General features: G+C 42.3%; 1 protein-coding gene across 1 annotated transcript in view; it reads left to right on the forward strand.

The window, feature by feature from the left end:
• Positions 1-12859, forward strand: part of RNF150 (ring finger protein 150) — a 135076-nt gene extending 122217 nt beyond the window's left edge. The window contains exon 7 of the mRNA XM_009569035.2: positions 4865-12859. Within this exon, the coding sequence (XP_009567330.2) occupies positions 4865-4983 (119 nt within the window). The 3' untranslated portion in view covers positions 4984-12859. The remainder of the gene's footprint in view (positions 1-4864) is intronic.
• The last annotated feature ends 264 nt before the right edge of the window (positions 12860-13123 follow it).

A 13123-nucleotide genomic window follows, 5' to 3' on the forward strand; every position in this document is an offset into this window, starting at 1 on the left:
TTGGTTTGTTTGATTGTGGCAGGTTTTCCATGTGTGCAATAGTAATAGTGTCCATGGTCAAGTCCACCCCTTGATAACGAGCCCATCTGTATTTTACATCTCTTCCTTGATGGACTAAGGTGTCCTGGGCCTATGGAGTTAAAATAGTTCACCCCTATGTTGCCAGTCTGGATCTACTTGAGCCACTTCAACCTTACCAGCCTGATGCGCTTGCTGGTTGGTTTGATGTTCATCAACGACACAGCTCTTGAGTACGTGAGCATCCGCATGCTGTGCTTTACAACTGGATTCTCTGGCTGGGCAGCGATATCTTGCCACAATGGGACAGCCTAGATGGGTTTGTCTCTGCTCTGCTGGTTGCTCTGCTTCCATTCTCTAGCCACCCCCACAGAGTATTTGCTACCATCCATGTGTCAGTATAGAGATAAAGTACTGGCCATTTATCTTGTTCAGCAACATCTAGAGCCAGCTGGATGGCTTTCACCTCTGCAAACTGACTCTATTCTCCTTGTCCCTCAGCAGCTTCTGCCACCCATTGTGTAGGACTCCACACAGCAGCCTGTAGGAGAACCTTCAATGTTTTCTGACAATGCGACAGGACTCATCGGTGAACAGAGCACATCACTTCTCATTTTCTGGTAGTTTATTATACATTGGGCCCTCTTCAGCACACATCACCTCCACCTCTGATGACATTAAGAAATGTTTTCCTTCAGTCCACAATCAGTTCCAAGATTCCTGGGCAACTGGGGTTTCTTATTTGAGACTAGTGTGTGTTCAATGCGACCCACATACTCCACATAGCATCAGTCGCATAATGAGTCAAGGGGACCTGCCCTTGAATATCCAGCCCAACACTGGCAGCTGCAGTGCCAAGAAGCTCTGCTCCCAAGGCAGCTCAAACTCCTTCATATGCTTCCAATGTCTCTCTTTCACTTGGAGGATAGTGGGCCTCGGATCCTCTGTATCCTCTAAAAGCCTAGAGGCCAATCTTGAGTCTCCCCTGGTACTTTCTGCCAGAGACTCCAAGTTGGGCCATTCTCCCTGGCTGTTGCATAGGGCACATTTTTAACATCTTCTCCTGCTTGGACTTGCCCAAGGGCTACTGCATGAAATGCTTGTTGTTTAATCTGTTCAAAGGCTTGTCACTGATCAGGGCCCTATTTAAAATCATTCTTCTTCTGGGTCACTTGATAGAGAGGGCTTACAATCAGACTATAGTTTGGAATATGCATTCTCAAGAAACCCACAACCCCTAAGAAAGCCTTTGTTTCCTTTTTGATTATTGGTTGAGACATAGCTGGGTTTTTTTGTTGATCACATCCATTGGGATCTGACGACACCCATCTTGCCATTTTATTCCTAAAAACTGGATCTCTTTTGCAGGTCCTTTAACGCTACTTTGTTTAATGGCAAAGCCAGCTTTCGGAAGGATCGGAACTCACTTCTCCCCTTTCTCAAAAACATCTTATGCTGTGTTGCCACATACAATGATGTTGTCAATGTATTGCAGGTGTTCTGGAGCTCCACCCTGTTCCAGTACAGTCTGGATCAGTCCACAGCAACTGTTAAGACTGTGTTTCTACTCCTGGGGCAATTGATTCCAGGTGTACTGGACGTCCCTACAATTAAAAGCAAACTGTGGCCTGCACTCCGCTGCCAAAGAAATGCAAATGAGTTCTGCTCCTTTATAATTCGATGGCATTAGGGTACACTGAGCACTGATGTCAACTAGAGCGCTATACTCTTGTGGCTCTGGCGTGCCAAACCATGAAATCCACACAGTCCAGTAAACCCTGTTGTCCCTTTCCTCCACCTGGCTGGACTCTAATTCTGAGTGTAGGACCTGCTATCAAGGCGTGGGTTTGTATGGTCTGTGTGGGTTTGAATCCCATCTCTATTACTCACTTCTAAGTACAAATCAGAAGTTCTCTCTATAGGATCAGAAGATCAGCCAATCTACTCTGTATGGGGAACGGCAGACTGAAGCAGCAATCTCCTGGAAGAACTCCCATTTCTGATTTTTTTTCCTCTTGCAACTCATGTACCGGTGCCTCTAAGATCAAGGTGGGTTTTCCATCCCACATCTTCAATTTGTCTCCATGGTTGCTAAGGTCAAACCACAGGGTGCCTCATAGTGTGTACCATTTCTCTTGAGTAGGGGAACACGTAATAGCTGAGATTGTGGTTCGTAGAGGTAGGGAGCCAGTCTCTCAGCTGCCATGTCTAGCAATTCCTCCACAGCTGAAACGTAGGCTTGTAGGGAGGAAAAGAGATTTTCTTTGTATTATCAGAGTTGGCCAGCCACATCATCCACAGTTGGTGTCTCTTCCTTTGTGGGACATTACTGCCAATGAGTTGACATCCAACGATAGTGCACTCTGTACAAATTTCTACCACATGGATCATGTTCATTTGACTTCGTCTGGATCTGTGGGTAACTATGTGCTGCCCAGGTCAAAATAAATCACGTCCAGCACAGCTAATTTCCTCAGTTACTGGATATCTCTCTCCATCATGGTCTGCTTGCCTGGATGACATATAACACCTTCCTTGAAGGGATACGTTTCTTTCACATCTAACAGAAGTCTACTCCAGAGCCTGAGGACTTGTGTCACTTTTTCAATCATCTTGTCAATGCCTCCTTCCCTAGAAAAGGATCCCTGCTGTTTGGCTTCCCTACCCTCTAATTCCAGGATTCCTCTGTTATCCCAGCATCAGAGCAGCTAGGTAACGATGTGCTCACAGAGATGACAGCTGAAGCCTTTTCACGTATAACTCAGCTCACTTGGGGATAGAGATCAGGTGGTTACCTCTGGATCTGCCTCTTCCTCCTGTTCTTGTGATGGCCCTGCTTTGTCAGCCTTTACTAAAGAAACTGTCTTTCGAATCCATTTCTTCTTGTTTATAGGGGCAACTGATACCAGCATAGGTTGGGTCTCACATTCAGCTGCAGTGCCTGTTGCCGGGGCAGGAGCAGCCGCAGTACCTGCTGGTCTGTTTTCCCTGTCTTCCCCCTGCAAGTGCTGCGTAAAGTTGAACAGGGCTTGGTAAGCACGGGCCAGGCCCCAGAACATTGCAGTGATTTGTGATTCCTTGGAATTGCCAGGGCAGCAGCATACTTTTTCCAAATATTTAACTAGTTTTTCAGGATTCTGCACTTACTCAGGGGAAAAGTTCCAAACCACTGGAGGTGCCCACCATCCTAGGTATTTGCTCATGCTATTCCACACACCCTGACAGTCGTAATTATCCAGCCCTGGGGCAGATCTCCAGATGATGCTTTTTAGTTATTTAACCCTAAACAAGACCTGAAACATGTTCAGGAGACATAGCAATAAGAGCATGTTCATAAGTACTTTCTTCACCTCCAGTGGAAACATGTTTAATCAGAAGCAATGCTTTGAAATGTTTTACTACCATTGTATTGATAGGGAAAAAAAATAGACAGATATAAAGAGGTTGTCTGCATTAATTATTTATCTTGCAATCAAGAAAGTATAAAAATAATCCAGGGTGAAAATTGTGAAGGGTTGTAAAGTAAAGCACTGGCTCTTTCAGTTTGAATAATTCAGACACTTCTCAAGCTTTCTCCACAGAACATGAGGTCTAATCCCAGCACAAGTAAATACATGTTTTTTTCTCTAAAAATCATGCAGCCTTTGAGGGGAGATCAATTGGGCTCACTTAGCCTCAAGTGAATAATTAAACTGCAAGGAGTTATTATTTTCCTGGCTCCTTTGTAATGTTTCTTACTTATTAATTCTTAGATATTCAACTTCTAGACTTATTAGCATCAATCAAGCTCTGCTTCTATTCTCTAAAAATAAAATATGTAACAGAAAAACTGCCAAGATTGAAATACATTGTATTGTTACAGTATAAATACCATCAATGTAATTTTACCACTTGAAAATATGAACCATCCACTTTTTCTCTCAGGGACTCATCCACCTATGGGGTTTTGTTTCTTTGAAAATCTCTCCAGAGATCCAGCATGCTTTGATTCTCGTGATTGTTCTTAGCTTTTAGTCCTTTAAAACCTGTTGTCTTTGTCTGCTACTAAATATACACATAGTGCTGTGGGATCACAAAACAAGTTTTTCCTCCTACACTTGTAGTTTTGATGAGATTTACAGTTTGGCAAAAGTCAATAATCTGACTTCTACTGTATTTGGGATCATGGTGGATCCCTTTGGCCTGGATCAAGAACGTGCAGGGTATCTTCAAATCGAAGGGAAGGATGAATAGAAAAGAGACTGGAAAAGGATGAGAGAAGGCACCTGAGAAGACAGGTCCTGCGTCCTGGGGCAGAACTAATAACACTCGTATTGCTCCTTCTAGACTTCAGCTTAGTGCCTTCTTAAAAATCTCCGCTAACAGAGATTCTGTCACCTAATAGGGATTTGGGCAGACTTCTTTCCTCTTAGAAATGTTGTCCTGATGGCCAGCTCACTCCATCAGGTGCCTGTGACTTTATCCTTTATTTTCTGCTTTTGTGGGAAGAGTAGAGTGATTCCACATTGAGGAAGTAAAAGGGGACAGGGAAGGAAGTGTCTGGGCAGTGGGAGGAAGATCATGGAGATGAAGGGCCTGGATGAAAACCCCTGGAAGGATTAGGAGGAGAAGAAAATTATCCATCCAGGCTCTTTGTCATTGTGTTTCTTGCTACTGATGACTTGAACTTTCTGATATCTTTAATATGCTTGAGACAGATACCGAATACAAGCAAAGTTTGGAATATTAAGCACAACTTAGTGGTGGAGAAACCTTTGTCCCCCATCTGGAGAACTAAAAAAATAGTAAAATGTTGACAGAAGAATGTGACCATAATGCCCTTTTCCTGTCTTTTCTACCCTCACAGATGAACAGGAGCCAGCAGTCAGCAGTGATTCAGATATTTCATTGATTATGGCAATGGAGGTTGGACTGTCTGATGTGGAGCTTTCCACTGATCAAGACTGCGAAGAGGTGAAGTCTTGAAAAACAAACAAAGATCCAACACTAAAGTACAGGGGAGGGTCACAGGGAGGGACCGAGTCAGCTTTCTAGGATTTGGACCAGTCATGCACATGCCTCCAGAGCACTGTCACTCCTGCACACTCCATTCCAAGATGGTCACGAAAAGCAATAGCAACAGTTGTATCTGCCTGGATGTGATTTCGTCATCTACATACGTTCATTTTGTTCACATGGAAGAGGAACGCTTCCAGTTTACTCATGCTTGAGAGCAGTCATGTAACTCTTCAGTGGCTCGTAAATACACAACTGAAATGACAGCTTGAGTGTTTTGTACACTTGTTGATTGGGGGTTTGTTTCTTTTTTTTTTTTTGAAAAGAGGTATGTTCGTTACATTTGTTTGTTTGTTTATGGTTTGTTATGGATGGACACTCTGTTTTTGTTGACTGACCCCAGCTTTTTCAAGAGTTCAATCCAGAAATATGAATTCCCGTTCACTGGTCACTTCACAATCTGAGTCCAGGATTTATCATTGCCTTGTTGTTTCTGCATGAAGTACACATGGCTTCAGAAGGATGGTGCACTAGTACCCTGCATTAATGTGAAGCCAGGTTTCATTAAGTGGGAGCTTGGAAATGGTGTATTCTGAAGGCCTGTATTTGTGAGAGAGCTCTGAATTAACAGAGGTTGCTGAGATTTGGGTTAAAACTGCGTTATATTGGCGTTTACTTAGTGCTCTGTTCTATACAAATATCATACAGTGTGAAGGAGAGAAAGAAAAGCTTAAAGCTTCACTCCATCCTTGTAGTCCTTTGCTGTATTTTATGCTATTAGCAGATGTCAGTATAATTAATGGCTTTCCTTCAAATCACAGTTCAGTAACTGGAAAAGAAGATCTAATATAACATCATGTCTTTTCCTAATATTACAGACCAAAATCTGAGCATTAGGCTAAAGGAGTGTGAGAGGTTTCCAGAGGCTGCTTGTTAACATCTGTGGATTATGTGGTTGAAAAGAATATTCTTAAAAAGGGTGTGGAGATCCTGGTGTCAGTGTCAGAAGTTGCTAACAAAGCAGGAGGCAGCTGGTTGAAACGTTTCCTTCCTTGTTTGTTTTTGATTTTTATTTAGTGTGTTTCACTTCTTATGTTTTGACAGCAATTTTTTCCTGCTTCTGATTGAACACAAGAGTTCAGGTGTTTGCTGCTCTCCAGAGTCCCTGTCAACATTGTTCCAAGCATAATGGAATACTTGCAGTTTCTGTATAGAGATATATATACACACCAAAATATTTTGGGTAGAAGTGAGGAAATTTGAAAATGAAGAGAACTAACATAAATCAAAACAGCTAAATAAATATGACCTGTTATGATTATTTAGTTCATCCTGACCTCTGCTTTCCAGAGGAAAGCTTATTGTTACTGGTTCAGTGTGCAATTCTATTTTTCAGTGAAAATACTCAACTGTGAAGAAGCATTTTTAGCTTACTGTTATACAAGAGTAAATGGTTTCTGTTGACAGTCAGATGATTTGAATCACATTACTGCCTCCTGAGTAAGTCCATAGAATCCAACAATTCATCTTACATTGAAATTTCATGGAGAGGTCAAACATTTTGACTTGGTGGTGTCACAGCAGCATCTCAAAATACAACTTATTAGGTTTCTTGCTGCACTTAATCTCCTTGTGAATTTACTCATTAGTTGTAGAAGCCAGCTCTCAGTGAAAATTCCATTTGTCAGATGTTATTCAGCAGCAAAAGTGTTTAAAACTATCCGTGAAATTTTGGTCAACTTGTTTCTTTAGTACAGGAAGAAGGAAAAAATATACTCTGTGCTTTCCAGTCCTGCTAGTACTCAGCTCATTTCATTGCCTGATTTTTTTGATGTTCTTAGTCCCTAAATTGCAGAGTAACTTTGAGGCAAAGGGGCACAGCCTAGTAATCCTTCAAAACCATGATCCGGAAATGCGCCGTTACATTTTCATAAGCCATTCAAAAGGACATCTCTTTTTAATTAAAGAGGTACAGGCTGCTAGACATCTGCTTGGTTCAAAAAGAAAGTTAGAGTTCATTTGAGAGGGCACAGCTAGGTCAGTCTTGCCAATATTTGTGGTTCTCTAATCATATTTTCCTTATTCTTTAATGTCTTCTCTATTCCTTGCTTCAATGGGAAAGGCCCACGGTGTCATGGGAACCAATGCTGACGTTCACCCCTACACAAGGGAGTTTGCACAAGGTACTGCATCAGCTCCACTTAAGCTCTGGAAATAATGCTGAAATGGGATTTAAGTACAGATTGCACCAAATACTGGCCCTTCACACAGGAATTAAATTCATCTCAAATGACTGCATGGGAAAGAGTGAAGCTGGTTATACACAGTCAGGTCTCTCTATGGAAAGTACATGCACTGGTACAATTTCTCCTCTAACACTGGAGCCTGGGTGCTACATGTGACAGAAACATCACAAACACAATGTCTGAGTTGTCAGCAATCCTTTAACATCTGCCCACTGCAACCCATCACGCAGACAAAAATCTGGCTGAATTGTTTGTGTTCCAGAAGAGCTGTTGCAGAGTCTTAATTTCATTTCACAATCTCGATTAAGTTAATCTCAATGGATAGATTGACCACTTGTCTGTTGCCATAGTGGAGTCACCCACAGCACAGCAGAGCAAGCGAGGTCGGTGAAGAAGCAAGGCAGGAGGTGAAATTCCCACCTGATACTGAACTGGGTCCTTCTCACAACAAAATCATTAAGGGGAGCAGTGCTTAAGAGGGCATCACGTAGATGGTAACTGGGACCCTGCCCATATTGCTAGGAGATGGGAAGGATTTCAGAGAAGGATCGCACTGTGCATCCTTTTTTCTGAAGTATCCTGTACCAGATGTGGTTCCTCAGGGTCCAGAGCTGAGGCAGGATCCTAGGCTAGGTGAGAAGTTTTTACATGTCACTATACTGTGGCCTTTCACTTTCAAAAGAGGCATCCTAGCAAATCTGGGTTGAGTGTCTTTCTGCTTTTGTTTTCCCAGTTCAACCTGCATTTTCACTCAGGAAACATGTTTTCCCATCCCTGTCCTCCAGTTCTTTACAGCTCAGAGCACCTTTAAGGGATAATGAGTGCAAAGCTAGGTTGCGCATCACTGAAGCCAGAACTTAGGAAAGCACTTAAGTAAATGGTTTATTCCGTCCTTCTTCAGAAAAGCACTTAGGACTAATTTTGGACTTGTACCTAAATCATCTTATTTTCAACAGGTCTTCTATGAGCATAATTAAGCCCCTGTGTCAAGTGGATATGTTTTCCTAAAGCAGGACCCAGCTGACAATATTCTTTGTATATATAACCTGTGAAATGCCTTGGGAATTAGAGGTGCTTCATAAATATTCAGCCCCCCAGAGGTATGTTTGTAACACGTATGAAAGCCTTAATTCTGCAGATCTGCATGCCCATGCACATTTTTTGCTTACATGAGTCTCTCCACTGGGATTCCTCACAAGGTAAAATTAAACCTTCCAGTTTGCAGCTTTGGGCAAGATTAGTCCCATCCTGAGCGTTGTGTGAGTTCTCGGGACTGCTGCCCACTAAGCCTGAGCTCTGACTTTAAATATGTGGGATTCAGATGCCAGAGAGGCAGCACTGCCTCTTCAGAAGGGAAAGCAGCCTTTAAGCATGCAGCCAGGAAAAAACAAAATCCTCTGGTGCCCTCTGACGAACAAATGCTCATGCACACAATTCTGCAGGCTCAGAGGAGCACCTCCTGCGCAGGGCCAGCAGCCAGAGGATGGTGCAGCTCTCTGAGAAAGGCGCTCTTGTCGTTCAGCTGATCTTGTGTCTCTCTGAGCTCTTCCTGTTCGGTCATCTGAGGCTCTCTTCTCGGAGTGAGTAGTAGGTTGGAAAAGCATTCGACTGGTGAGGCTTGTCTTCGCTTGGGCTGGGTTGCAGGATGAAACTTGGACAGACAGAGACTGCGCTGTGAGTTTCCTTTGATTTTCATGGATTTCACTAAACTGCCTTCCCAAAGGCCTGTTCAATAGGTAGGACACATATAACAAGTTATATGGGCAGAATTTTGCACTCACAAATGACCTAATGTTTGTGTGCAGGTGCGCAAGGCACAGGCTCTGCAGCTCTTCCCCATGGCTCACCCATTCCGAAAGGATACAGATCTGGCACTTGCTGAGAGTTTGGGTTGTTTTTTTTTATTTTCTGACTGCTTTAGAGCCTCAAAACCAGGATCAGGACAATCGTAGCACTGAGGTTTGTTCTTCAAGCATCCTATAGCACTAAGCTGCCATGTGCACATATAAAAGTACATTGATATGACTATGGTAACTATTTTTAGTGAAAGCAGAAGCAGCTGCCAGTTTTAAACTTTATATATGAAGGAGGTTGTGGCACTAAAGAAATAGGCTTTATAGAGGCAACTTGAAAAATAAATTTATTAAAATCACATATGGTGAGAGGTCCCTTGGATCTCCCTACCTTAATGACCCCTGGATCAGATCCAGAGGAAGTCATTGCAAGAAGGGCACTACTTTGTCTGTTGTTGCGTGACTCGTTAGTGGTACATTCTGACAAAAGGAACCCAAGCACCAAAGGCAGATCCAGCTCGGATTTTAATCTTTCTCAAATAATATATGTTTGTGATCCAAAGTTTCTGTTGTCAGACCTGTTAACCCAGCCTCATATTTCCTTGATAAATAAAAAAATATAAATGCTTGTCCAATTTGAAAAATATCTAGCTCAGAAGACTTTTGCATATTGATGGACTGCCCTGGCAGGTATCTGCACATCAGTTAGCACTTCTTTGGGCTTTTAGTCATCAGTACAACACACAGATTTTTTTTTATTTGCTGTTCTTGTTTAACCTGAAAGTTCAGCCATCATACAAGTTTTCCAGAGTTTTGCTTTACAGGCTTTTCTCTTTGAATAAATGCTACAGCCCTTTGAGCGAATTCTGTGATTAAAAGGCAAAGATTGGGGCATAACACTTTATATATCATCTGTGATATATATATCATCTCTGATATATATATCATCTCTGATGATATATAGCCCTTAGTTGTGGCAATTGGTCCATACTGAAGTGATGATATAGGTTATGTGTAATCAATGGGAAATGTCTTTCGGCCCAGGCAGTTGGGGGTCTCTCAGGCTTTGTTTGTAAAAGGCTCATTCCTTTGTGGTCTCTGTCTGGAGAAAAGCTCATGACTAAGTATATAGTCTGAAATAAGCCAAGAATGGGACTTTGTAGTCTGTGCATACCAAGAAAACCAATAGTCAATTATTGATTTTTATTTGTTAGCAATAATGGACTTTTGTAGCCATTCGTTGTTCTTTTTAGATCGCTGTTGCAGGGCCAAAGTTACCAGTCTGCTAGGAATAGGAGCCAGGACAAGCTGACTCTTTAAACAGAAGAGGGAGGGCTTGGTTTGCTGTTGGGATGCATCCATTTCATGGTTCAAAAATAGCAGAGAAATCCAGCCTGTTCCTTCCCAGCCCCGCTCTCCAATGTTTGCTCTAGTAGGAGCCTTTGTTGCAGGGGAAAGAGATCATGGGATCAAACTAGCGCTGTGCCTCTTCCTCTCTTGCATTTTGTGCTGCCTGTATCTCCTGCAGCAGGTTGGACCACTCTGGATCAGCACGGGCGAAAGAAGGCAGACGAAGCTCAGCTTAAGGGCTTAAGGAAGGATAGGCCAAAGGGCTTCCGCACATTCGTAACCAGTGCTGACCAGGATTGCTGCTTCGTTGACACTGAGCATTGTCTCGTTAGTTTTATAGGTGCAAAATGTGTGAGTATACATGGGGCAACCAGCGTGACAGAAATTAATTGGCTCGGTTAACACAAGCAGTGAAAAACAATGTCATCAGATCTTTTAGGGGTAAGGGAAGATGAGGGCGGACGTGGTGTTTTAGCAGACTTTTTAAATAGGGACAATTGATCCAAAACAAGCACTTCTTTTATTTTATTTTACCAAGCTGTTACCTGAACTAATTGATAGTTTTGCAGTTGAAAGAGGAACACCAGATGGACTTCTTAGTCTGGATTTGTTAGCGTAGCAGATGGCAGCTGCCGGTTGGGATGGCGAGCAAGGGAGAAGGCTGCCCTCTGCCGCAGAGCTTCCCCCGCCGGGCTGGAAACCCACTCAGCTCCTTCCTCTTCTTTGGCACTTCTTTGTCAAGAAAAAAAACCTTCTGAGCAGGAGTTGTATTTCAAAGGGAGAAACAGACATGACAGATGAATGAAAGACATGTATTTTGAATGAAAAGCCAATGAATGAGTTTTCCATCTGAAGTTAATCTTGCCTCTCTCAACTATTTTAGTTGTGAATTTGTGGAATTTATTTCTTTCTGGAGTGAATGCAATAAAAACAAAAAGGAGAGGAAAAAAAAGTTTTCCCTTTTTTGTTTATTTCCAGATTCTTTAGTCCTGTGTAGCATTAAAAACAATAGCAAGATGCTTGTTTGCTCTGAATGTATACAGTTATTTCAGATGTCAAATACCTAAATGTTTTGTATGTGTACATAAATACTATCCTTACTTCTTGTTTCATGTTAGGAACCTGAAATGACTGTACCATTTTATAATTAGAAATGTAAAGAGGGGACAGTGGGTGGGAGGGTCTGTTATTTTTATAGCAAGATGTTCCTTGTATTTAGTGAACATTTAAAATGGTTTTGTACTTGTCAAACTCTACATTCCATCCATTTCCAGAAGAGAATTATTTTTATTTAGAGTAGTTTATAAGCAAACCAAAAAAAAATGTGGCATCCCATTTATACGCAGTTCATGAAAAGAGCAGAAGTGTCCTGGTGTCCAGTTGTGACTCCAAAGCTTTTTCCAGCCATGTCTCTTCTCACACACTGCAGAGCCCTACCAGCAAATACCAATGTTAAAAAGGGAAGAAAAATCCCAAACAAAATAAATACTATACGGATCAGTGCACAGCTTGCTGAAATAACTTCCAGTTTGGAGACAATAGTCTGTCCCAGTGAAATTTTCCAAGGTAATCAGTTGTGCTCTGGACAGCAGGGGTGGATTTACTGGGAGGCCTTCAGCCCTGCTGTCCCCCTGCCCACAGCAAGCTGGGGGGGACAGGGCTGTCACATCCCACACTGCATCTCTGCTTGTGCTGCGTTTCCCTCAGGATGGGAGCCTGGTTTTGACTGAAGTTGTTTGCTGGTAAGGCAGTTGGTTTCTGCAGGCTGGCCACATTGTGTTTCTTTTGACTCTGGAAACAACCCTTCATCTCCACATTCAACACAGAGTTCCTTTCCGCAGATAGCTGCGCTTTGGATTGTGAAACAGCTGGCGAAGCACCATGGCAAAATCACACAGTGGCATTTGCATAGGTGGTTCTTTTTCTTGTAGTGAGCTTTTTTTTACCCCTGCTACCTGTGACTTGCTGCCAAAACAGTGCAGTAGCAGTTTGTGAAGCGAACCTTTTTTTTCTAGCGTTACTTTCTGTACAGTATTGCAAATATACTTTAACTCTTTGCTGATATTTTATAATGTATACATCTTCCCCTCCAATGCACTTTATCTCTCTTGAAAAATGTGGGAGTCGGAGAACGACCATCTTAAAGGGATTTGCCTGAAATCATGAGGCACACAGTTTTTATTTCTTTTCCTTCTTGCTTTGTTATATACTGTAAATGCGAAAGAGCATGGACAGTGACTCAGCTGGGGGAAGTACAGAAATGTTGAGGCTAATATTTGGAAGCATTATTCAATAGTACAACACGGCTATTTTTGTTATATAGAAGATTATAATGTAAATATGTGAGACTGTGTTATTATGTACTAGTAAAATATTGCAACTCTCAAACTTAAGATGGTGAATTCCAAGGAATTTTATTGCAAGTTTTTTAATAAAATGAATCAGATTACTGTGTCGTACGTATTTTCTAACAGACTGTGTAAAACTGGCATTTACTGATGTGTGAAACTCACTGGTTGTTTCTTCCCGAACTCAGCTGCTGCAGACTTTGGCATTCACCAGAGGCAGAAGCTACAGTGCGAGGGGACCCAAGTGTCGGCCTGGTGTCCATGCCACCTCTCCAGCCCCAGTCACTGCTCTGATTCCCCCAGTCCTTCAGCTTCTTTTGGTCAGAAAGCAGCAGCTGTACAGGAGGTAAATCATGGAGTGGTTTGGGTTGGA

Source organism: Cuculus canorus, chromosome 4 (assembly GCF_017976375.1).
Source record: "Cuculus canorus isolate bCucCan1 chromosome 4, bCucCan1.pri, whole genome shotgun sequence".
Classification (NCBI taxonomy): Eukaryota; Metazoa; Chordata; class Aves; order Cuculiformes; family Cuculidae; genus Cuculus; species Cuculus canorus.